This window comes from Lithobates pipiens, unplaced genomic scaffold, assembly GCF_037356315.1.
Source record: "Lithobates pipiens isolate NorthernLeopardFrog02 unplaced genomic scaffold, aLitPip1_a1.2 Scaffold_19, whole genome shotgun sequence".
NCBI classification, from domain to species: domain Eukaryota; kingdom Metazoa; phylum Chordata; class Amphibia; order Anura; family Ranidae; genus Lithobates; species Lithobates pipiens.
Genome location: NW_027507764.1, coordinates 34,374,243 through 34,401,512, shown reverse-complemented (window position 1 = coordinate 34,401,512; position 27,270 = coordinate 34,374,243). Strand labels below are relative to the sequence as shown.

The following is a 27,270-nucleotide window of genomic DNA, read 5'->3' as shown; positions in this document are numbered from 1 at the left end:
AAGAATACTACAACCTATGTGTTTGACTCCAGGTTGGCGCCTGGAAGTTGTGAATCCTCCGGCTGACGCTAAGGTGACTGCTGGTGAAAAGGCGACATTTACTTGTGTATTAAGTGAAGCCGTGCCAGTAAATGAAGTCTCTTGGTACTTTAACGGATTGCCTATTCAGCCAGATGAGAACTGGTCCATGCACGTGGAGGGCAACCAGTACCGACTAATTCTTAACGATGCCCAGCTACATCACTCCGGAGAAGTGGCTTTTGCTTCAAGAGATGTAGTTGCGTCTGCCAAGTTGGCCATTCTAGGTAAGAAGGTTTCTCAGCACTCTTATATCAAATCATAAAAAAAAAAATATTTTTAAATGTCCACATTGCTCAAAACATGTCTATTCCATCAACACTTCATCACTGAAGGCCTTATTTTGCATCCTTAAGTCATACAACCGTTAGTTGTTGTCAGTGTTTTGATCATCCATTTTAGTAAAGCATGGTCCATTTCACTTAGATGATTTCTTCACTCATGACTTCCTTGAAAAATGTGTCTTATCGGGTGTATGTTGTGCCTTTAGCCCTTCCCGACCCCCCAGAAGAGCCGGAGATTGTAAGTAAGACCAGCCAGTCCGTGACTCTGTCATGGTTCACCCCCTTGAGCGATGGTGGCTCTCCGATTACTGGATACAATGTTGAGATGAAATCGCCTGGTGGTGATTGGCAGCAGTGCAACATGGAAATCATTCAAAGTATGGAATATGTTGTGCAAAACCTGAAACCAGGCAAGCCTTATCGTTTCAGAATTTCCTCCATAAACAAGCTGGGTGTTGGGGAACCGGTTCACTTACCTCAAACAGTCCAGCTAGGTGAGAACCTGTGGCCTCGCACCGTGAGCTTTAGAAAGCTGTGTAGATATTCACTCGCATGGCTTTTGTTTGATTCATTGATGCCCTGGGCCGAAAAAAAATAAAGCTGAAAATGCATTATGAAATATGTGTATATTTCTTCTTAAAAGTCATATGCTGTTTGTCTAGATGTGATCTTCTCTATGTTGCTTTCACTGGCCCATGCTTCACTGTAGAGTTAGTCAAATGCAAAGCAGCACGACTGGTGGGGCCACTTGGCAGACACAAAACTGGACAATACTTACTAAGGGTATGTACAGCTGGAGTGTTAAGACATAAGTAGCATTTGTGAACATCTTCTCTTGAACTACCCAAGAAACATGGCTGTCCCTTGAACTATCAATCCCTAGAAAAAGGATGCAACAGTGCAAATTCCAAGCAGCTAAAATGATACATGTACAGTCATGTTACTAACAGACAGTAGAATGTGTCACCAAGACTTTAGCATATCTAAAGCAAAGTAACGTTTTGTATAGTGTAAAGAAGGTTTAGATCTCCTCACAGGTATTTATTGCTGGAAGGTATACGTAGAATAAAACACCTTACAAAGGTATAGGTATATCATGCGCAAGTATCTTTATATTATCACAAAAGTTCAACAGCCCATCTTCAGGGCTTAAATAGCTGGTTTAGTTGGGCCCTTAATGCATAATAGGGGTTAATATATTTACATTTATTTGAGAATAGAGTCCAACTAAACCAAAAATTTAACATTTAACTGGCCTTTCTTTTTTACCCCAGAGGAGCCCTTGAAATAATGGTCAGCTCACAGGGAACCTCTACTAAGACTACTCCATGGGGGGTCAATCAGAAAAAGCCCCTTACATTGGTGGTGCCATACAGTGTGATTAGCATGTCACGCTTAGACTCAGCTAAAAAGATTGTGTCATGCTACTGGCTCTAAGTGGTGGTGGACTTTGAAATATCAAGGCACCATCAGATGGTAAGTCTATTACCACAGCTCAAGGAACCCCTTGCAACTTTTGGAGGAACCCAAAAGTTGAGTTGAGTTGTATAACAACTTCAACAAGATGGCATCTTTGGAATTCCACGTTGAAATAAATATACTTGGATATATATTTGGTATGGTGTTTATATCTTCCTTTTATTCTCCTGAAACCTTCCATTGATTATCAGAGATGCCTGTGGGTCCTCTTGTGTTAGAGAGTTCACTATAGACTCACCTTCACAATGAGGAACCAAATCAGTTGTAAATCCATTTTCTGAGGTTTTTGTTACTGTCTTTGTCTTTGCTGGGAATATTCACCCATTGTCCTGTTGGCCATTGTCCCTGGGACAGAAAATGATGGAAGATCAAAAGTAACATGTTGTCTATGAGGATAGAAGGGAAATCTTCCAAAGACAAGACCTGTTCTATTGACAACTGTCAAAGAGAGGATATCATCCTACTTCAGATACATTTCCTCTCTTGTCTTGTTATGAACAAGTCTCCCTAAAGGAACACAGAGCAAAAAAAAAAAGAAAAAACCTAATGGGGGTTTTAAACATTCCTTACTCTATATATATATATCTTACTATACAAAAATGAGAACTGGCTTTAGATATACTATAACAAGCACAGTGCTCAAGCGGATCAGGAAGTGTTCTCCAAAGCATACACACCAATGATGAACCCTCTCTTTAAACTGTCTATCTGCACATACCCTAACCTGGCATTTAGGTCTACATTTGTACTAAATAATTGCAACAAAGGTTAGCCTTACCTCTTTGATACAGGGCAATGAATGCAAATAACATTGACGTAATTTAGTGCAAAGATTGACCTAAATGAAATATCTGATCTGCATGGCTTTTAGGCAACATTGTTTTTGAGCTTTATTTTGTTTACCCATTGTTGCTTTAACCAGTTCACCACGTACCGACCAGAGCAATTTTTATATTTCTGCTATGGGCCTGTTTATTCAGCAATAAATTTGTAATAATTACCTAAGATAACAATGTAATACATACTGTATATTGTTTATTTATGATAAACAAGAATTTATTTTGGTGATACTGTCTTGCAAAAAGGATTTTATTTTTTATGCAATCCATAGGCAAAAAAGTAACAATTTATAAAAATTCACTTTTTTTCTACTTTGATCAGTATCAGTAAAAAAAAATACACTACATTACCAAAAGTATTGGGATGCCTACTTTTACACACACACATGAACTTTAATGACATCCCAGTCTTAGCCCTTGTACACACGGTCGGAGATTCCGACAACCAAATCTGTCGGATTTTGTCTGACGGATTGTGTCCGAAACTGTTGCATACACACGGTCGGATGAAGTTGTCGGAAAATCCGATCGTTCAGAACGTGATGACGTTATTTAGTTACGATGGGACTACGTTCAGGCTAGTAGCCAATAGCTTTGATGTAGGAATTTGATCTGAGCATGCGTGGCACTTTGTTCGATCTGAATTCTCTACACATGATTGGAGTATGTCCGATCGGAGCATTTTGGCGGAAAATATTTCCGGCAAGTTGGAAAATTTGGTCCGACGGATATTCCGACGGAAACAGTCTGATGCAGACCACACGCAGTCGGAATATCCGACAAAAATGCTCCGATCGGACACATTCCGTCTGAATCTCTGATCGTGTGTACAAGGGCTTAGTCCGTAGGGTTCAAGGTTTAGGAGTGTGTCTATGGGAATGTTTGACCATTCTTCCAGAACCAGAAGCACATTTGTGGGGTCAAGCATTGATGTGGATTAGAAGGCCTGGCTCGCAGTCTCCGCTCTAATTCACCCCAAAGGTGTTCTATTGGGTTGAGGTCAGGACTCTGTGTAGGACCGTCAAGTTCATCCACCCCAAACTCGCTCATCCATGTTTTATGGACCTTGCTTTGTGCACTGGTCCAAATCATTTGGTGGAGGGGGAGATTATGGTGTGGGGGGTTGTTTTTTCAGGGGTTGGGGTTGGCCTGTTAGTTCCAGTGAAGGGAACTCTTAAGGCATCAGCATACCAAGACATTTTGGACAATGTAATGCTCCTAACTTTGTGGGAACAGTTTGGAGATGGCCTCTTCCCGTTTCAACATGTCCACCAGTGCACAAACAAGGTCCATTAAGACATGGATGAGCGAGTTTGGGATGGAGGAACTTGGCTGGCCTGACCTCAACCTGATAGAACACCTTTGGGATGAATTAGAGTGGAGCCAGGCCTTCTTGTCCAACATCAGTGCCTGACCTCACAAATGTGCTTCTGGAAGAATGGTCAAACATTTCAATAGAAACACTCCTAAAGCTTGTGGAAGTCTTCTTAGAAGAGGTGAAGCTGTTATAGCTGCAAAGGGCGTGCCAGCTCAATATTGAACCCTACGGACTAAGACTGGGATGCCATTAAAGTTCATGTGTGTTTAGAGGCAAACGTCCCAATACGTTTGGTAATATAGTATATATGTATATATGTATATATATATATATATATATATATATATATATATATATATATATATATCTACTGTAGATAAAGATATACATTTTATTCTATAATTTGTCCTGTTCAAAGTGGCACTAAAATTATAATTCTGGTGCAAAGTATTTGGAAAAGTATTTAAAAATGTAGTAAAGTTTCTTTTTTTTCAATCCTGTACTTTTTTAATGCAACACCAAAAAAATAAAATAAATATAAAAATAAACAAATTAATAAATCAAATAAAAAAGAAAAAAACCTGTGGTTCCAGAGAACAAAATCGCACCATCCATGCCTTGGTTCCTACTTTGTTGTATAGGCCAAAAAGGAGTCAAGAAAGTCACTTCTCATGGCACACATTTTTGGGCAGCTTGCCTATTATCAGTAACACCTAAGCCCAAAATCCAAACCTAAATGGGGTGGTACAGCAATGGGGCTTACAGTACTGCTGTTAATAGAGTCTGGATTTTGGACAGTCATGTTCCTGACTGTTCTGTTCCTATATTTACTGAATTTTCCTGGCTTAGCTTCTTTGGGCGGCCTGCTTACTGTGATTCATACATTTTCTAACCAGAAATTCAATTTTTAACTAAAGCTGGCTATACACTTGTAGAATTTGATTTTAAACTTTTTGTTTTTAATGAACGTTTGTTCGATGTTCTTTTTGTTAGTGGAGTCAAATTGATGTTTGTTTTCAACCATAGTGCCAAGAAAATTTTAAGGAGCAAGATGGAAAAAATATTTCACACAAATTTATAACAATGTGTGTGGTTTACATTTGGGAATTTCCATTCACTCTAAAAAGGAATGTTAAAAGAAAAGGAAATTTTGAAGCACTTTCAAATGATGCTAATCAAGTCATCGAATGTACTAAAAAATGTTGTATGAATGTTTGTTCAAAAATGTACTAGTGTATGGCCAGCTTAAAGTGTAACTTCAGTCCACTCTGGACAGTCTCTCCTCCAATGCCGTCATTATTGTACATGTGCAGATGCTGTCAAAGTCTGGGGTCAGGGTCAGAGACCAATAGCTATAGCAGCAGAGACCCTCCCACCAACCAACAAGATGAGAACACAAGCAGGTTACCTTGGTAGATGGGCTCACCCAAGGAGTAGGGTCTTAGCACTAACCGGGGTTCACCATGTTCCTGATGGTGGAGATGGGTTTTGCTGCGTGTTAGTACTAGGTCATGGTCCTCAGGATTGCCCCATCAGGAGGTGAGCAAGCCAGGGGCCAGTAGCAAATATAGCAAGCAGACTTTGGCTAGTCAGTAAACGAGCTAAAGATCGGTAACAAGTGGTTGCAGGTTGGGATCAAGGGGAGATGTAGTCGAGGAATAAGCCAATGGTTGGTAAAAAGTGGATGTAGGTTCGGATCAGGCAAAAGTGTAGTCAAGCAACAAGCCAAAGGTCAGTAACGAGTAGTAGTGGAGATACAGACAGCAGCAGGAGTGACAAAAGCGAGATATTGGCTGGAGAGAGCACAATAATCTGGCAAACATGAAGTGCAAAGGCATGGCTTAAAGTGATTGTAAAGGTAATTTTTTATTGTTTTTAAAATAACAAACATGTCTATACTTGCCTGCTCTGTGCAATGGAATTGGCCACGAACCTCCTCTTCTCGGGTCCCCCGCTGGCACTTTCGGCACTGGCTTTGATTGACAGAACCGGGAGCCATTGGCTCCTGGTGCCCCAGCAAAGCCAGAGAGACCTGGAAGTGAGGGGAGAGAAGAGGTGCACGGCGCTGAATCGGCTCATTAAGGTAAAAAATGTTTAGGCTTTAGAACCATTTTAAATAGGAAGTTCATGGGAGGAGCAAAGAGTTAAAGGTTCACCAGAAACAAGGTTCAAGGCCCAATTGTCCAGGGAGCTGTCCAGCATCTCAAGTGGCTCAGGAGAGACACCGTCAGACATAGCAGAGGTTGCAGTTTCAGATCTGGGTCCTGACAGGGTTCTGCGTTTCCGTGTAGGGTCAGGAAACTGGGATCCGAGTCTGGAGAGCATCTTGCAAGAAAAGCGGCAATGAAACTTAGCAGCACAAAAAAAGTATGTTGTAAAAAAAAAATATATGCCCAATGGTAAATGGAGGAGGGAGGAGGCAGGGCAGCACAGGATGTCATTTTATGGGTGAAGGTCCAGTTTAAAGTGATTGTAAAGTCTCTTTTTTTTTAAGTTAAAAATAACGAACATGTTATACTTACCTGCTCTGTGTAAAGGTTTTGCACAGAGCAGCCCAGATCCTCCACATCTCGGGTCCCTGGTAAGAGCTCTTGGTCCCTCCCCCCTCCTGTTCAGTGCCCCCACAGCAAGCAGCTTGCTATGGGGGCACCCGAGCTAAGCCACAGCTCCCTGTGTCCATTCAGACACGGAGCCACGGCCCGGCCCGCCACCTTTCTCTCCTGATTGGCTGACTGATTTTTATTGACAGCAGCGGGAGCCAGTGGCGCATCACTGCTGTCTCAGCCAATGAGGAGGGGAGTCCCGGGCAGCCGAGACATTCCTGCAACATCGCTGCATCTGGAGGGACCTCAGGTAAGTATTAGGGGGGAGGCTCTGAGGGAGGCTCCTGCACACAGAAGGCTTTTTATCTTAATGCATAGAATGCATTAAAAGAAAATACCTTCGGACTTTACAATAATTTTAAGTTTAATGTGGAAGACATGTGGTGATATTGGGTCAGTAGTTGCTAAATGTCTCACAGTAAATCATAGGATATGCAAAGTAAGGGATCAGCATAATGTAATAATGTAAACCACCATGATTTATTAAAAGCAATTGCACTTACATTTGTGTAGATTACAAACAGCATGTACAAAAATGCCAGAGACGAAGATAGGTCTTTCTCTGGTAACCAAAATGGCTGACACTCGGCCGCGCATGTGCGGTAGCATGTGTGAGTGACTCCTCCCTACGCGTTTTGTCAGATATGACTTCATCAGGAATCATCCACTAATAATTCCTTTTTTTTTTTTTTAAGAATTTTATATTGCAAACTTTATTTGCAGCATGTACATCATTTCTTTTTAGCTCATGCAGAAATTAGATGCTTCATTTTGCTCTTTCATTTTCTGGATAGGGGTTTACAATTACGTTAACTGGTTTTGTAGCCTTTCTAACTCTGTGTGGTTCCATTGCAGAGCATCCCGTCATTGTAAAACAGCAGCTGGAAGACAAAACTGCAAGGGAGGGTGAGAGTCTTCGCCTGGAGTGTGAACTTTCCAATGAAACGCGGGACATCACCTGGATGAAAGAGGATGAACCACTCCATCCAGGGAAGAAATACGAATGTTTTTCTGAAGGCAGAAAACAAATCCTAATCATTCATAATGTCTCTGCAAATGACCAGGGCGGGTATTCTTGTGTGACCTCATCGGGGGTTAAAACTTCTGCAACTGTCTCTTTAGGAAGTAAGGAATTTTACTTATGGAGTGCATGCTTTTTAAGCAAACATAGACTGAATGTAGACCTAAACTAATTTTAGGGTCTTCACTCCGGCATCTATGTCCCCCATTCGGTGTGTTCCACTGAGGATGAAAAACCTTTCAAGTATTAATTTAACAGCCCAAAATAAAGAGAATGGGAAAATTCCTTGTTGGGTTTTTGCCTACATTTTAAATGAGTCAATGAAAGACTAACACAGGGTCTAATCCTTCTTAAAATACAAAATTTGGAGCTGGTGTTTTGTTTCCAACCGCTATTAACATAGTGTTTTTTTTTTATTTATACATTTAACATGAATTTAACGTAAATTTCTTTGCAACTTTTTTCTGTTTTACTCAGTTCGATCCATCACGGAACTGATCACAGTACAGGAGGCTTTTACTGTGGCCCACGAACAGTCCAGTCTTGGAGTTGCAGACGAAGAGAGCACTCAGCCGAATTTGCCCCCTGAAGCCGCACAAGAAGGCGATCTCCATTTACTGTGGGAGGCATTAGCTAAAAAGAGAAGAATGAGTAAGGAGCCCACTTTGGATTCCATCTCTGAGGTTCCAGAAGAAGATGATAAACGCAAGAAAAAGTCCGATTTTTCAGGCTATACCTCAGAAGATGTGGCTAAAACCAGCGAGGCTGATTTCTCTCTTACAAGTTCGGACGATGAGTCCCGCGCTGGAACGCCGTCCCTCGTGTCCTATCTTAAAAAAGCTGGCCATTCCACTATTACATATGGAGCTAAAGTTCAGACAATATCTACAAAAAAATTCTTTAAACATTTTGAGGCTGCCACCACTGAAGTCAAGGAGGTTAAGAAACCAGAACCCCCAGAAGAACTCGAGATGTTGGATGATGATCCCGAACTGGAGAAAGCAGCAACAAAAATTCAAGCTGCCTTCAAGGGATACAAAGCACGGAAGGTCATCAAACAACAAGAATGCCCTTTGTTTACAGAGACCTTCAAAGATCTTTCAGTTGAACCGGGTGGAACTGTCCAGCTTGAATGTGTTGCCATCAGCAAAACTGATGTTACAGCTCGTTGGTTGAAGGATGGCGAGGAACTTTTGGATGGACGCCATTATCATATTGACAACTACAGTGATGGAACTTGCTCCTTAATTATCACTGCTGTAGAACTCCAGGACACTGGAGAATATACATGTGAAGCATCAAACAAATTTGGAGCAGTGACCCACAGTGCAAAACTGGTGGTGGGGGGTGGTGTACAAGACATCCCACATAGGCCAATACACATTCCGGCCAAGCGTAGTCATACTACCGACAGCGAGACAGAGAGCTCTTCTGGAAGTGAGTTAGACGACGCCTTCCGAAAAGCAGGACGGAGACTGCATAAGATATTTAAAACAAAATCTTCTCTAGAAATATCTGACGTGGAAGAAGAAATTTTTGTGAGTGCCGATGAGGGAGAAATGCCTCCCATTGACCACCAGACCTACCGAGAGGATGACAAATACATCTACATCAAATTTGATATTTTGTCTGAAGCTACAGTCGCTGCCACAAGGTTCAGAGAAATGTTTTCTGCCATGGGTTTCCAAGTGAAGATTGACATTCTTGACCAAGGCCCGAAAAAGACTGAGCTACGGATAATGAAGATCGAAACGGGGGCTACAGAGCAGCAACGCCTTCAGGCCAAGCAGCAGATGACTTTAATGACAACAGACACAGGTTAGAAGAGTATGTTTTTATCTAAAATAAAAAAAATGGGAGGATATTGCTGCCTAAATAAGTACCACATTCCATATATACAGCGGGTAAAATAGGTATTGAACGCGTCAACATTTTTCTAGGTAGATATATTTCTAAAGGTGCTATTGACATGAACTTTTCACTACATGTCATTAACATCCCATGCAATCCACACATACAAAGATGCCAAAACAAATAAGTTCAGAAATTAAGTTATGTGTAATAAAATGGAATAACACAGGGAAAAAGTAACTCGCTAACTGAAATACATTTAATGCTTCAAACAAAATCCTTTGTTGGTAATGACAGCTTGTCTTGCTGAAATGTCCACCCTCGTTTCATCTTCATCATCCTGGTAAATGGCAGCAGATATTTGTCAAGAATGTCTTGATATATTTTTCCATTCATTCCTTCTTCTATCACAAGATTTCCTAGTACCGTATGCTAAAAAACAGCCCCGTACCATGTCTCCACCTCCAAACTTCACTGTTGGTATGGGGGGGTGTTTTTGGGGTGATGTGCCATTTGACCTCCAAACATGGTATGTATTGTGGCATCCAGTTTTGGTTTCATCTGACCAGACTATATTCTCCCAGTATTTCACAGGCTTGTCTAAATGTTGTGCAGAAAACTTTAAAAGAGCTTCAACATGCTTTTTCATCAGCAATGGAGTCTTGCGGAGTGAACGTGCATATGGCGGGCCATGGCGGTTGAGAGCATTACTTATTGTTTTCTTTGAAACAATTGTATCTGCTAATTCCAGGTCTTTCTGAAGCTCTCCACAAGTGGTCCTTGGCTCTTGGACAACTCTTCTGATAATTCTTATCACTCCTCTGTCAGAAATCCTGCGAGGAGCACCTGGTTGTGGGTGGTTTATAGTGAAATTAAAGCGGAGTTCCACCCTAAAGTGGAACTTCCACTCATCGGAACCCTCCCCCACCTCCGGTGCCACAGTTGGCACCTTTCAGGGGGGAGGGGGGTGCAGATACCTTTTTAAAACGGGTATTTGCACCCACTTCCGTGCATAGACTCCCACCGGAGTCTATGCCTCTTCTGTCTATGCCTCTACCGCATGCGCAACGCTTCACTTCGTGATTCCATCACCGAGAATGGTGGTGGCAGCAGCCGAGAGCCGATTGATCGGCCTCGGCTGCAGACATCGCTGGACTCCAGGAAAGGTAAGTGTCCATTTATTAAAAGTCAGCAGCTGTAGTATTTGTAGCTGCTGGCTTTTAATAATTTTTTTTCGGGTGGACTCCCTCTTTAAGTTCTTTCCACTTCCGGATTATGGCCCCAACAGTGCTCACTGGAACATTCAGAAGTTTAGAACTCCTTCTGTAACCAAGGCCATAAGTATGTTTTGCAACAATAAGGTTGTGAATGTCTTGAGAGAGCTTTTTGCTTTTACCCATCATGAGATGTTTCTTGGTAATGAGACACCTTTTTATAGGCCATCAGTTGAGACTGAACCAGCTGATATTAATTTGCACTGCCAAGGGGCAGGATTGCTTTCAAATTTCTGATAGATTTCAGCTGGTGTCTTGGCTTTCCATGCCTTTTTGGACCTACCTTCCTTCATGTGTTCAATATTTTTTCCCTGTGTCATTCCATTTTATTACACATAACTTAATTTTCAAACTTATTTGTTTTGGCGTCTTTGTATGTATGGCTTGCATGGGTTGTTATCGACATGTGGTGAAAATTTCATATCAATGGCACCTTTAGAAATATATTTACCTAGAAAAATGGTGACCTGTTCAGTACTTATTTTACCTGCTGTATGTATGCCAAAAAAGTCCCCAAATATGGGGAAAGAAGAGGACTTTACTGGTACCAAGGGAAGACAGAATTAAAATACTTTATTTACAAAATGTTAAGAAAACAATGTTAAAATTGGGGAATAGCACGTTACCATTTGGGTCACCAATGGGATAACATGCTATTCCCCAATTTTAGCATTGTTTTCTTAACTTTTTGTAAATAAAGTGTTTTAAAATTCTGTTTCCCCTTGGTACCAGTAAAGTCCTCTTCTTTTCCCATATTTGGGGACTTTTTTTTGGCATAAAAATAAAAAAATTCTGATTTGTTATGTCGTGGAAAAACCACTATACTCTTGCGCTATTAAGCGCCTGAAATGGATATTTTATAGATAGGCAACTCCTATCCTCATATTGATTAGTGGTTCCAAATTAATAATAACTACTGCAGTAGGGAACAGACACAAAAGATACGCTCAGCATCTTTCCAAATAACCGTTCTCCTTTATTATGACGCATTTGAAGGTTTTTATACACATGATTACGTAGGTATCACATTAATATTATAATTGTACGTTTATGGTAACAAGGGGCGTTACATAGGCAGGCTAATTCTAATCAGGACTTGAAATAATGCAAAACATGTACTGAAAACATTATTAGTGCCGTATATGCACATTGAGGGCCTTTTGGTATAATGCATCTTAAAACAACCCGTGTCTCCCCCATTCCCCCATATAAACAGACATAATCACCATCCTGATGATCTTAGCTCCATCGCTCGAACCCTCTGACCTGAACCTCGGAGCAATCTTTATTCATATAACAAATAGAGCCTCATGGTTTCACAATCGACCAATCAAGCACAGGCATTCCTTCAAACAGGAGGGTTTATAGAACAGCCAATGAACAATGACTAGGGGAGTCTTATGGGTGTGTCTGGCCATGGGCAGCGTGTATGATTTCCCACCCCCTGTCTCTGTAAGCTATCATCCTCTGCTAGATAATGGAAGCCACGTGGCTGGAAATCATGGACGCTGTCCGACCATAACGCACCCAAAGAGTCCAATTTTTACCGTTGGTGTGAATCCTTATTCTGCATTGTTCAGAGAACAATGCATACTGGGATTATACTACCGTCCAGTGTGAATGGGAGATTATCTTCAGGGGCACACCACGCCACCCCCCCCCCAAATGTGTTGATCGGGCACACAGGGGTGACACAAGCGCACATCCGCTAAACCAATAATGTCTTTTCAGAGCTAACACACCCCCCCCCCCCCCAGACGATCGTTCTGTGCATCGCACAGGGGCCCTTCTCCGGCGGACATATTTCCACTCTGCAAACACTTCTCTACATCCCCAAGGAGCTTTTCACTACCAGACGGATCTCAACCAGCGTCTGTCTGCCCCAGTCTTCATAAAATTTCCACAACAGTTACAATACTTAAAATGACTGTGAGAGATTTAACATCAAGTGGCCTGGTGGGGGAAAGGCATGAATCTTAACAAACAGTTGAGGTTCACGCAGATAAGTCAAGTGAGGTTATAAGTGGGGTACCCCAGGGCTCTGTCCTGTCTCTGGGACTAATCCTGTTTAAAGAGGAGCTCCAGACTCCTGCTCAACAAAATACAAACACTGTAGCTTCTGACTTTTAATATAAGGACACTTACCTGTCCAGGGATCCAGCAATGTCCTTACCCGAGACGATTCTTCAATCGGCTTCAGGTGCAGGCACCGGCATCTCAAGTAAAGGAAAGAGGTAGTGAATCCTTGCAGGTTCACAACGATCTGAGCCGGAAGTGGGAGCGGGTACCTGTCAAAACCAGGTACTAGCTTCCCCCTCCCTCTCAAAAAGTGCCAAATGTGGCAGTGGAGGGGGGGGGGGCAAGCGAAATTTCCCCTTTTGGGGGGAGCTCTGCTTTAACTTGTTTGTAAACTATATAGAGGCTAGTATAAATAGAATCTCGGTTTTTGCCAATAATATAAAGCTAAGCAGCACAATAACTTTACAACAGGATATAGCATCTCTATGGGAAGACCTTGGTAAAACATAGGGGTGAGCAAACACATGGCAAAACAATGTAGGGAAATATAAAGGAATGCACTCTGGGGCTAAAAATAGGAAGGTTAGTTACACTAGGGGGAGAACTTCTGGGGGGGGGGGGGGGTCGAGGGTGGAAAAAGATCTGGGGGTTCTAGTAGATCACAAGCTCAGCAATAGTATGCAATGCCAAGGTGCAGCAAGCACGGCCAGCAGACTAGCATGCAAAGAAAAGGGAGTTTACTCCAAAGATAAAACAATAATTCTGCCAATTTATAATACTTGTGTTCGGCCACATTTGAAGTTTTGTATGCCTTCCAGTTCTGCTCACCAGTCCTCAGGAAGGATGTGCTGGAACTGGAGAGAATCCAGAGAAGGGCAACAAAACTAATAAGAGGACTGAAGGATGATGAGGAACGATAACAAGCATTAAACTTATTCTCCTTGGAGAAAAGACACCAGAGAGGAGATATGATAGCGATATACAAATCTTAATGGTGACTCCAAAATAGGGAGGAAACTATTCAGTCTCAGTTCACTCAAGAAGACTCGTAGCCACTCAATGAATTTGGACAAGAAGCAGTTCAACCTTAAACTGTGTAATGCCGCGTACACACGACCAGACTTTTCGAGGGACTAGGTCCGACGGTCTTTCCGACGGAATTTCGGCGGAGTTCCGACGGACTTTCCGAATGAACGGACTTGGCCACACACAATCACACCAAAGTCCGACGGATTCGAACGTGATGACGTACGACCGAACTAGAATAAGGAAGTTCATAGCCAGTAGCCAATAGCTGCCCTCACGTCGGTTTTTGTCCGTCGGACTAGCATACACATGAACGGATTTCTCGGTCCGACGGAGTTCCAGTGGGAAAATTTAAAACATGTTCTATTTCTAAAGTCCGCCGGATTTTTGGCAAGCAAAGGTCCGATGGAGCCCACACACGATCAAATTGTCCGATGGACCCGTTCCGCCGGACCTTTGCTGTCAAAAAGTCTGATCGTGTGTACGCGGCATAAGGGTTTTTTCTACTATAAGAGCGGTAAGGATGTGGAACTCTCTTTTCACAGTTGGTGGTTGCGACACAAGTCTTTTTGTGATTGAAGTTATTAAAAATAGCCTTTCCTTTTCAATCTGCAGCTCTGTAATTTTCTGTTAAATGCAATACGACCACCTGGAGGCGTTCTGTACACAGATGGTATACAGAACGCCCCCACAGAAAAGTAATTTTTTGCTTATGTGATTGGCTCACTGATTTTCCCAGAAGTCTGCACTAATCAGGTTTTGGGCATCCCCTGCACCAAAAATGAATACTTTTTGATCTTGAACTCAGCAAAAATTACTACTTCTCTTCCAGTTTCTGATTTCTTTTGCCAGAGGTGTCCCTCTTCTCTTCTAAGACTTATTAAAAAAGTACCGTGATCTAGTAGGAACAAGATATTCATATACTGTATATGTCTGAGCCCTTGTACACACGGTCGGAGAATCCGTCGGAATGTGTCCTATCGGACCGTGTTGTCGGATAACCTGACTGTGTGTGGTATGCATCGGACTGATTCCGTCGGAATCTCCGTCAGACCCAAATTTCCAACTTGTTGGAAATATTTCCCGACCAACTGGTCCGATCGGACATACTCCGATCATGTGTAGAGAATTTTGATCGGACAAAGTACCACGCATGCTCAGATCAAATTCCTACATCAAAGCTATTGGCTACTAGCCTGAACGTAGTCCAGTCGTAACGAAATTATGTCATCACGTTCTGAATGATCGGATTTTTCGACAACTTTGTCCGACCGTGTGTATGCAACAGTTTCGGACAAGATCCGACGGACAAAATCCAACGGATTTGGTTGTCGAAATCTCCGACCGTGTGTACAGGGGCTGAGACAGCAATACCTTCCAATCAGAAAACAGGATTCCTATTACCCAGCTACTAAGGGAGAAACAAGGCCAAACAGGCCCCCCTTAAAGTGGAGTTCCACCCATTTAAAAGTCACCAGCTACAAAAAGGTGTAGCTGCTGACTTTTAATAATCGGACACTCACCTGTCCCACGGTCCAGCGATGCGGGGGGCGGACGAAGCCCCGCTCCTCTCCCCCTCTTCTTTGCGGCGCCGCCATTGTAACTGTGGGCGGCACACTGCGCATTCCGCGAGCCGTGCTGCGCGCTGTGAATGGCCTGGAAATCTTCTGGGACCTGTGATGTGCCCCAGAAGATTGCAGGGAGGGAGGGGGGAAACTTGAACATCCTTTCCGGCGCCGCGGAGCTCCGGGAGGAAGTGGGAGCTGGATGCCTCTAAAAAAGATGGTATCCGCTCCCCCCCCCCCCCCCAAAAAAAAAATTACATGCCAAATGTGGCATGTCCGGGGGTCACCATCACTTGAAGGTGGAAGTTCAATTTTTGGGTGGAACTCCGCTTTAAAGCATATTACAATCCAATTAGAAGTGATACAGTCCAATCACGAAACTTAGTAGATCGCTCCAAGGAAAATGTGAGGGATTAAGTGTTCAACATTTATGAAAAAAACATGCTCCCAATGACGTGATCTTTCACGAAACGCATTGGGCAGAGTCCATGTTTGCGATGATGATTCATCAAGGCTGTTGGCTTGAATCCCAGGATGGATAAACATTGCATATATGCTCGATTTTAACTGCCTTTATGTAAGTATTTGGTATCTTTTATCTTTAATACATTTTATACAGTTTCACACTATGGGAGTTTCTTTGATTCATTTCACATGCATGATTTGCCAGTGAACTATCGATTATTCCCTATGTGAGTGTTCCCATTCTGCTTGTGTTTTATTATGTAACTGAATAATGCTTTTGTTTCTTTTTAAGCTCCTATATTTATTACTGAGCTCCAAAACCAAGAGGTTCAAGATGGCTACCCAGTCAGTTTCGACTGTGTCGTGATCGGAAAGCCGATGCCAACCGTGCGCTGGTTCAAAGATGGGAAGGTGATAGAGGAAGATGACCATTATATGATCAATGAGGACCAGGAGGGCTGCCACCAGCTCATTATAACCGCCGTGGTTCCCACAGACATGGGCGTGTACCGATGCCTTGCTGAAAACAGGATGGGAGTTGCTTCCACCAAGGCTGAGCTGAGAGTGGACTGTAAGTAACACGTGTACATGAGGCATGGAATGTTGTATGAAGATAGTACCCATCTCAGCCAACCAGGTTCTAGGTGCCATTTTTTTATTTATTTTTTGTTACCTAAAATTTAAAAGCAGACCCTGATTTTTTGATAATAATATAAAATGGAAATATAAATTAAAAATTAACTTTTAAAATAATAATTTAGCCTTACATTGGAGGTTTACCGCTGCAAAGTCATACTAAGGCAAACCTGCTGTGTATCTAATGGCACCTTGGATATTTTTTTGTAGCACATATTAGACACCTTTAGAGGGCGCTCTTATACAGCTTATTGGTTTAGAGAATGATGCTTCCTAAATATGTATATTGCAATAAATTATTTTATTGCCTCCATTTGGATTTAAGATCTGCAAAGAAACTAGACGCCTTCTTCGTCTACCTACCTATCTATCTATCTATCTATCTATCTATCTATCTATCTATCTATCTATCTATCTATCTATCTCATATTTCATGGTAGGCAATCTTTTCAGCCGAGGGTTCCGAAAAAGAAATTGAGAGTCAGATCCTGCAGTAGATCTCATTAGGTTTTCCTCACACATCAGCGGAAAGAATGACCTAGAGAAAACTAGGGCAGTGGTCACCAAACTGTGACCTTTGCTTCCTTTTATCCAGCCCTTGAGGCACTATTTCATCCATTGATACCTAAAATGGGGCATAGTTCTCCCCACTGACACCAATGAAGGGGCTCTATTCATCCTAATGACACCAACGATGGGGAACAATTTCTCCCAATGACACCAACAATGGGGCAAAATGACCCCAATGATGGGGCACAAGTTCTCCTAATGACACCAACAATGGTGTGCCCGCAGAAAAGGCATCAGGTCATTCCCTGGCATGCATGCTGAGGGTTGCTGACCTCTATCATTTACTAAAAATTGGAAGGGAGAAATGTAAGCAGGCCCACAATCGGCATCTGGCAACTGGGTTACTTGATGGTTGAAAAGCTGAAAGGTTCGTAAAGGTCGTAAATTGTTTCTAGTTGTGAACTGGGTCTGGGTATAGTACAAAAAGAAAAGAAGAGCTTTAGATATTAGCCTCTACAGGTCATGTGAGCTATTTTGGGTCAAGTTTGTTTTTATTTTTGTTTTTTTTAACTATTTTTTTTATCTATATTTTGTTTAAACATCCAATATATGACATACAAGGATGCAGAGAGACCTTGAGCTAGCTAAAATGTGTTTTAAAATGCACAAATGGGGTTTTTTAATGTGCCAGACAAAATAGGATGCCAAAAATTTAAATCACATCAATTTTATTGTAAGTATACAAAAATGAAAAGCAGTTATTCATAAAAACCATCATTATGAAATGCATGCTGTCATGATGTGTGTGTACAGTATTTTCTGCTCAACATGTTTCACCATTCAATGGGTTCCTCAGGAGACTTGTGAAAAAAGGGTTGGGGTTAGGGTTGGGGTTAGGTTTAGGGTTAGGGGTTAGGGTTTAGGGCTTCTCCTAGAAGAACAAGGTTAGGACTCAGGGATTGGAATAGGGACCTCCCCCAAAGGTCAAAGGCCAGCAGGTGTGTCCCCCAGAAGTCAAAGTTCAAGAGGTCTGGCTGACCTACCCCCACCAAAGTGTTCCGCCTACCCCAGCTAAGTAGGGGCATGAACAAGTCGGGGTAAACTGCTGAAAATATCATATACAAATAAATAAGAAAAATTACATTATTAGTTGAACATGTGAGTTATATAGATATATTTATATATTTATACACTGAAGTGCAAATTATATTAGTATGTTTATACAATCAACATCACATCTGACAGGCCATCTTACCCCGGATGCTCACCGAGATCAGTATACATTGAAATGTTGTAACCAAAAATTGCACTTAGGGATATCAGTGTGCAGTGGCGGTGCTTCCATTAGGTATACAGGGGCACCGCCCCCCTAATCCATGTGCCCGGCCCCTAATTTACATGAAGAGCACTGGACGCATGGATTTCAATTTGTTTTTTTAAGAACATGATTAGAGCCTGAGGCTCTAATTGACTTCAAAGAAGAGTGGGCTTTGGGGCGCAGAGCACTGCACCCCAAGCCCACCCACCTGTGTGACATTAGCAAATTAATATTCTCTAATGTCTTCCTGCTTCTCCTCCCGGCCAATCAGGAAGCGGGTCCTGAGATCCGGTTGGGCACGGAGTCTTGGGACTCCCAGCCAATCGGGTCTCAGGACCCACTTCCTGTTCGGCTGAGAGGAGAAGGAACGACCGCGGCTCTTCCCTTTGCAAGCTGGAGCGATGAGCAGAATCGGCCTCTTAAGGTAAGACCACTGATCGCCTCTGCCCGTCTCCTGCGGGGGGGCACTCATCGCTGTTGTCCATCTCCTGCGGGGGAGCACTGGTCGCCGCTGTCTGTCTCCCAAGGTGGGGGGCAGGTTTTTTTGCCGCCTCCCCCCCCCCCCAAAAAAAAATATTGAGCACCAGCTGCCACTATCAGTGTGTCATAGTTATTGATTGTGTGTTGATTGTATGAACTTACTACTTTTTTTTTGTACAGTGCTTCACAAGTCTCCTGAGGAAGCCATTGAATGGTGAAACATGTTGAGTGGAAACTACCGTACACACATTATGACCACATGCATTTCAAATGCTTTTTATGGAATAACTGCACTTAATTTTTGTATACTTACAATAAAAAGTATGCGATTTAATATGTTGGCATACTATTTTGTTTATTAAAAAATATTTGCGTATTTCCGGGATGTGGTGCCTTTATCCCCGGATCTTTGGCTGATTATCTCAAAGAAGAAAAAATCCTTAGCTAAACTGTATGTTAATGTCATGTGAATTTCAGCTGGAGCTGTTGAGATGTATAAACAGACCTTTTTTAACAGACTAGAAATGGAAAGAATAAAATATATAAAAGGGCAGCCTTCCACTCCACTCGCAGGCTAAACAAATACAATATATAAAGGAACAATACAAAAAATATACCTGCTTGACAAATTTTTGCTTTCTGTGTTTTTCGAATTTCAGTAACCAGTTCTGACTATGACACGGCAGAGGCGGCCACTGAAACCTCCTCCTACCTCAGCGCCCAAGGCTATATGTCCAGGTAAAAAAAAAATTAAAAATTGACGCAAAAATAATAGACACAGCAACACGTCATTTGTAAAAGAGATTTTGGATGCTTTTAAGATTATTATTTCAAAGGCAGAATTCTGACTTTTAATGTCAGGATTCAGACTTTCAAACTCAGAATTCTGTAAAAAAATAAATAATAATTATTATTTTTTTCAAAATCATAATTCTGTATTTTTTTTTTATGTATTTTAAAAAATTCTAAATTTCAAAGTCAAAATTCTGAGAAGAGATTTTGGATGCTTTTGAAGTGAACCTTTTTGCCAATTAAAAATGAAGATGATTTTCCCAGCCTGTGTGTGTCCCACATGATAGTCCATTGTAAAATTCTATTTTCTTTGGGTGCAGAGATGTTTCAAACAGAAGAGCCCCGGGGTCCATCCTAATATTTATTTATTTATTTCATTTTTTTTTCTTTCCCTTTTTTTTTTTCTTTCCCTTTTTTTTTGTTTTTTGTTTTTTGTCAAAAAACTAAAAAAAATCCTAATATTTATTTATTAACCACTTCACCGGTCACACTTGTTCACCTCCTATGGAGCAGAGCAATTTTTAAATTTCCGCTATGAACTTGTTTGTTCGGCAATAACTGTTTGTTATTACTAAAGATAATACACACCGTTTTTAAGGACAAACAAAGCTTTTTTGCAGTTATTGCAAAAATAATGTTTTTCTCGCAATCCTAAGCCCTTGTACACACGGTCGGAGAATCCGTCGGAATGTGTCCTATCGGACCGTGTCGTCGGATAATCCGACTGTGTGTGGTATGCATCGGACTGATTCCGTCGGAATATCCGTCGGACCCAATTTTCCAACATGTTGGAAATATTTCCCGACCAACTGGGCCGGTCGGACATACTCCGATCATGTGTAGAGAATTTTGATCGGACCAAGTGCCACGCATGCTCAGATCAAATTCCTACATCAAAGCTATTGGCTACTAGCCTGAATGTAGTCGTAACGAAATTATGTCATCACGTTCTGAAAGATCGGATTTTTTTGCCAACTTTGTCCGACCGTGTGTATGCAACAGTTTCAGACAAGATCCGACGGGCAAAATCCGACGGGCAAAATCCGACGGATTTGGTTGTGGAAATCTCCGACCGTGTGTACAGGGGCTAAGACAAATAACCAACTCAATACCAGACACTTTCATCCCCCTTCCTGCCCAGGCCAATTTTCAGCTTTCAGCGCTGTCACATTTTCAATGACAATTGCGCGGCCATGCAACACTGTACCTATATGACATTTTTATCATTTTTTTTTCACACAAATAGAGCTTTCTTTTGGTGGTATTTAACCACTTTAGCCCCGGAAGGATTTACCCCCTTCTTGACCAGAGCACTTTTCGCGATTCGGCACTGCGTTGCATTAACTGACAATTGCGCGGTCATGTGACGTTGCACCCAAACAAAATTTACTTACTTTTTTTTCCCACAAATAGAGATGTCTTTTGGTGGTATTTGATCACCCCCTGCGGTTTTTATTTTTTGCACTATAAACAAAAAAAAAAACAACAATTTTGAAAAAAACACAATATTTTGTACTTTTTGCAATAATAAATATATATATATATTTTTTTTTTTAAAAGCAAATTTTTTCTCAGTTTAAGCCGATATGTATTCTTCTACATATTTATGGTAAAAAAAAATCGCAATAAGCGTATATTTATTGGTTTTCGCAAAGGTTATAGCGTCTACAAAATAGGGGGATATATTTACAGCATTTTTATTATTATTATTTTTGTTTTTTAATAGTAATGGCAGTGATCTTTTGGCACTATTTTGGGACCATTTACATTTCTACAGCGATCAGTGCAATTAAAATGCATTGATTACTGTGTAAATATAACTGGCAGTGAATAGGGTTAACCACTAGGTGGCGTTGTAGGGGCTAAGTGTGTCTTAGGGAGTGATTCTAACTGAGGGGCTGTGTGTGGCACGATACTTATCACCGCTCCTGATCACAGGGAGCTGTGATCAGTGTCAGTAGGCAGAACAGGGAGATGCTTGTTTACATTAGCATTTCCCTGTTCTTCCTCCACGTGAGACAATCGCTAAACCCGCAATCCCACTCACGGAGCTCCTGGCAGGCGCGCACGCAAGCTGCCTCTTAAAGGGCAACGTACAGGTATGTAAATCTGCCTGTATGTGCCCTTCTGCCGCAGTATATCTGCATGAGGCAGTCGGGAAGCAGTTAAAGCATAGTTCCACCCAAAAGTGGAAGTTTCCTCTTTAAGCACTTGGGACGCCCTGACATGCCACATTTGGCATGTAATCTTTTTTTTGGGGCGGGGGGGTACTTGACAGGTACCCAGCTCCCAATTCCAGGCATGCTGCCTAGTCGATGCCTCCCCCCCCTCACTCCTTCTTCTGAGACACGTCTAAAGCCGCGTACACACGGGCGGACTGTCTGGCCAACTAAGTCCGTCAGACAATCCGACGGACAGTCCGTCCTACATTCGAATGAACGGACTTGACCACACACGATGAACAAACAGTCCGTTGAAAGCTTGCGCGATGACGTGTACAGCACGTACCACGGGACTAGAAATAGGACGTCCAATACACAGCAATGCAACCTTCCGCCGTGTAAATCCTTTCTGAGCATGCGCCATACTTAGTCCGTCCAACTAGCCTACTCACGAGCGGACTGTCCGCTGAAACCAAAGTTGGACGGACAATATTACGGAAATTCTGAAATACTTAGTCCGCCAGACTGTCCGCTGAAAAAGTCCGCTGAAGCCCACACACGAGCGGACTGTCCGCTGAAATGTGTTTCGGCGGACTAAGTTGGAGAGACAGTCCGCCCGTGTGTACGCGGCCAAAGGTCCCAGAAGATTGCTCGACACTTTAGGACGTGCATGCACAGTGCACACCCAGGTGTGAAGTCACAGTGGGGTGCCCACACTTGCAAAGCCACTATTGCGGAGAGGGAGAGGAGCGAGGCTTCAGGCGCTCCCGCATCGCTGGATCGTGGGACAGGTGAGTGTGTGTTTATTAAAAGTCAGAAGATCCACTTTTTGTAGCTGCTGACTTAATAAACACAAAAACTAGTGGAACTCCCGCTTTAACTTTATCTGCAGATCTAAGTTTATCTCTTTGATCTGCAGATAAATGAACACAGGGATACAAAAGTAACAATATGTTACATTGTATCATTCTGTAGTCTCTGAGTGTTTTTTATCCACTTGCCAACTGCTGCACGGCGATATATGTCGGCACAATGGCAGCGGTGGGCAAATGGGCGTACCTGTACATCCTCTTTAATTGTCAGGATTAGTGGGCATGTGCCCGCCACGTACAGCGTGTGCCCGTTCTGCGGTTCCGTGACATGACTGCCTGGAGACCGGTGGACATCGAGTCCGCCGATCTCCCGGCGTTCGTGTCACGGAATCGCAGAATGGGGAGACGGGGAGATGCCTATGTAAACAAGCTATTTACCCGTTCTGCCTTGTGACATGACAGAGATCTACTGCTCGCTGTCATCGGGAGCAGTGATTGGTGTCATGTGATTTGTAGCCCACCCCCCATAGTTAGAATCACTTCCTAGGACACACTTAACCCCTTCATCACCCCCTAGTGGTTAACCCCTTCCCTGCCAGTGTCATTTACACAGTAATCAGTGCATTTTTATAGCACTGATTGCTGTATAAATGTCAATGGTCCCAAAAATGTGTCAAAAGTGTCCGGTGTGTCCGCCATAATGTCACAGTCATGATAAAAAAATCACAGATCGCCGCCATTACTAATAAAAAAAAAATTTATAATAAAAATGCCATAAAACTATCCCCTATTTTGTAGACGCTATAACTTTTGCGCAAACCAATCAATAAAAGAGTATTGCGATTTTTTTTTTTTTTACCCAAAATATGTAGAAGAATACGTATCAACCTCAACTGAGGAAAAAAATTGTTTTTTTTATATATTTTTGGGAATATTTATTATAGCATTATATCGCTATTTTTTTGTTTATATCGCAAAAAATAAAAACCGCAGAGGTGATCAAATACCACCAAAAGAAAGCTCTATTTGTGGCAAAAAAAGGACGTCAATTTTGTTTGGGAGCCACGTCACACGGCCGTGCAAATGTCAGTTAAAACAACGCGATGGCGAATCGCAAAAAGGGGCTTGGTCCTTTGGCTGCTAATTGGTTCGGGGCTTAAGTGGTTAAAAAATAAAAAAAATCTCCATTCACATCAAGCTGTGTGACCTTTATGGAGGGGAGAGACACCTGTGTGACATCCAGCAGCTCCGAAACACGACGATCGTTCTGAAGATTTGCTGTTATTTAAGATCAGCGAGAATTATCTTCCAAGGGTTACACAGACCATTAGCGGCAAGTAAATTGGTTGGGATTAATTACTGCCTCCGCACGCGCGGCTCCCTGAAATTGTTTTCTAATGACTATGAAATTGAGATGGAAACCAAATTAGATTTGTTAATGACGTTTCAATTTCAGGACTTATTTGTGGCTCATGAAAGTTGGGATGACTTTTTTTGGTTTTGAGGTTATTTACGCCTCGGCGAGAGGAGACGTCACCCCGGGATCTGGTTGAAGTAAAAGACCAAAAAAAACAAAAAACAAAAAAAACCCCATCAATTACAGCCACTGTGCTCATCAAACCCAGCCACTGTGCCCAGCAATTGCCAACACTGTACCATCAAACACAGCCACTGTGCCAAATGCGGTCACTGTGCCCATCAATTGCCGCCACTGTGCCATCAAACACAGCCACTGTGCCATCAAACGCAACCACTGTGCCCATCAAACCCAGCCACTGTCCCATCAAAGCCACTGTGCACGTCAATTGCCGCCACTGTACCATCAAACACAGCCACTGTGCCCATCAGTTGTCACCACTGTGCCATCAAGCACAGGAACTGTGCCCATCAAACGCAGCCACTGTGCCATATCAAATGCTCCCACTTTGCCATTAAATGCTGCCACTGTGCCATCAAATGCTGCCACTGTGCTCCATCAAATACAGCTAATATGCCCAATCATATGTAGTCACTGTGCCCATCTTATGCAGCCACTGTGCCCCATCAAATGCAGCCACTGTGTAGCATCGAATGCAACCACTGTGCCCATCTAATGCAGCCTCACTGTGCCCCATCAAATGCAGCCTCACTGTGCCCCATCTAATCACAGCCACTGTGCCCATCAAACCCAGCCACTGTGCCCAGCAATTGCCACCACTGTACCATCAAACACAGCCACTGTGCCAAATGCAGCCACTATGCCCATCAATTGCCGCCACTGTGCCATCAAACACAGCCACTGTGCCCATCAATTGCCGCCACTGTGCCATCAAACACAGCCACTGTGCCCATCAATTACTGCCACTGTGCCATCAAACACAGGAACTGTGCCCATCAAACGCAGCCACTGTGCCATATCAAATGCTCCCACTTTGCCATCAAATGCAGCCACTGTGCCATCAAATGCTGCCAATGTGCTCCATCAAATACAGCTACTATGCCCATCATATGTAGCCACTGTGCCCATCTTATGCAGCCACTGTGCCCCATCAAATGCAGCCACTGTGCAGCATCGAATGCAGCCTCACTGTGCCCCATCAAATGCAGCCTCACTGTGCCCCATCTAATGCAGCCTCACTGTGCCCATCAAACACAGCCACTGTGCCCATCAAACGCAGCCACTGTGCCATCAAACGCAGCCACTGTGCCATCAAACGCAGCCACTGTGCCCATCAATTGCCGCCACTGTACTATCAAACACAGCCACTGTGCCAAATGCAGCCGCTATGCCCATCAAACGCAGCCACTGTGCCATATCAAATGCTCCCGCTAAGCCATAAAAATTTTTTTTAAAGGGACCTTTTTAAAAAAAATATTTTTATGTGACTGCTGGGTGGGAGGACGGGCCGCCACGCTCCTTTAAGCCCTTTGAGCTGATACCTCGCAGGCAGTGGCATCTGGTGCTCCATATTTTTCTGGAGGGGGGGCAGGTGAGCAGCAAAGTCGGTAGGTCAGTCGGTCTGTGTCGGTCGCATACACCCCCCCCCCCCGTCGCTCGATCGTCAGCCCAACACCCCCACACATACCCCATCTAGATCGCAGGCAGCGCTTCACCCTCGTCGGCTTCTCGGCTTCACCCTGCATCTCCTCCTTCTTGGCTTCCCCTGCGTCTTCTCCTCCTCCTCGGCGGCCAATGCGATCGTTTCTTCTCCTTGGCCAATCGGGTCTCAGGACCCGCTTACTGATTGGCCGGGAGGAGAATCAGGGAGACAAAAGCGAATATTAATTCACTATGTTCACACAACTGGGTGAGCCCCCAGGCGCAGTGCTCTACGCCCCCCCCCCCCCGAGCCCACCCTTTTTTTGAAGCCTATTAGAGCTTCACATGCTTAAAAAAAAAAATACCCCCATTGGAATCCATGCGCCCGCCGCCCTGCATGTAGATTAGGGGCCAGGCGTGTCAGTGCCGGGACAAGGTCATCCAGCGCCCAGGGCAAAGTTGTCAAACTGCGCCTCCCTTTCCCTTAGGGTTAAGGTCATGGTGCCCCCTACCCCAGCAATAAACCATTGTGCCAGGGGCAGCCGTCCCTCCCGCCCACCCCTTGTCCCGGCTCTAAGGCGCATAGATTAGGGGTGCTCCTTATGGACAGGCCACCACTGCTGGGATGAGGGGGCGTGGTTTATGATCATGTGACCGCCATGATTGGCTATCATGGCGGGTCACATGATCGGAACGCTCCCTATCACTAGTAGCAATTGGGAGCTTGCCACCATTAACTGTGCCGGGAGTGCGCGGGGCCTGTGCTGCTCTTATATCTGCTATTAAATGCTCCCCATCCTCTCTGTACCATTATAATAATTGTCCCTGTGCCTGTGTTTTGTAAAAAAAAAATCTGCCCGGTTGTACCTTTAGCCGAGTGGCTCCCGCCACACAGCTGATTGTTGGCTCTCTCTCTCCTCTCTCCTCCTCCTCCCCCGGCTGACGTCAGCTGGAGGGCTCGGCCCCGCCCACCCCAGCTGTGAGCCATAGAGAGAAGAGAGAGCTGACAGTCAGCTGAGCGCTGGGAGCCGCTCGGCTGTAGGTACAACCGGGCAGATTTTTTTACAGGACACAGGCACAGGTACAATTATTATAATGGTACAGAGAGGATGGGGAGCATTTAGTAGAAGTAGATAAAACAGCCTAGATGTCAGCCCCTTCCCAGCCACTGCCATTAGTACAGTTACAGTGTACAGTATTAGCTCTGATCTCTGTATTAGCGCCACTGGTGATGTCAGTGGTAGTCAGTTCCCATCCAGTGTCAGTTAGTGTCAGATTTCCCACCGCACTATCACAGCCCCATTATAATTCGCTGATCACCGCCAATACAATTTCCAGTACAGTGGATCCTTGGTTTACGAGCAACGCGTTTAACGAGCGTTTTAAAAGACAAGCAACTTTTTTTTTTTTTAATCCTGACTCGGTTTTCGAGTGTTGTCTCGCAAGACAAGCAGGATTCAAGCCAGTGGGGTGTGCAGTACCGCATTTGGCCTGAGGTGTCGGGGGGGCGCCGGTGACACACGGAAACGGTTCGGAGCCGTTCGGAAAAAAATCGGAAACACTCAGAAATACTCGGAAACACTCCATTCCGAAGTGTTTCCGAGCCTTTCCCAGGGTTGTCAACCACCAGTAAATTTACTGACAGTTTGTAAAAATCTGTGATTTTTTTACAACTGCCAGTAAATATCAGGGGCTGATCATTTTGACTTTTTAAATGTA

The 27,270-nt window shown here is 43.3% G+C and overlaps 1 protein-coding gene across 20 annotated transcripts in view; it reads left to right on the top strand.

The window, feature by feature from the left end:
* Window positions 1-27,270, top strand: part of OBSCN (obscurin, cytoskeletal calmodulin and titin-interacting RhoGEF) — a 705,115-nt gene that overhangs the window by 372,768 nt on the left and 305,077 nt on the right. For 17 of the 20 annotated variants that reach the window (XM_077490633.1, XM_077490622.1, XM_077490628.1 and 14 more), the window contains 6 exons: window positions 33-305; window positions 569-856; window positions 7,457-7,726; window positions 8,100-9,440; window positions 16,115-16,393; window positions 19,426-19,504. In XM_077490633.1, the coding sequence (XP_077346759.1) occupies window positions 33-305; window positions 569-856; window positions 7,457-7,726; window positions 8,100-9,440; window positions 16,115-16,393; window positions 19,426-19,504 (2,530 nt within the window). The remainder of the gene's footprint in view (window positions 1-32; window positions 306-568; window positions 857-7,456; window positions 7,727-8,099; window positions 9,441-16,114; window positions 16,394-19,425; window positions 19,505-27,270) is intronic. The other 3 variants (XM_077490629.1, XM_077490632.1, XM_077490623.1) reach the window with 2 other exon arrangements.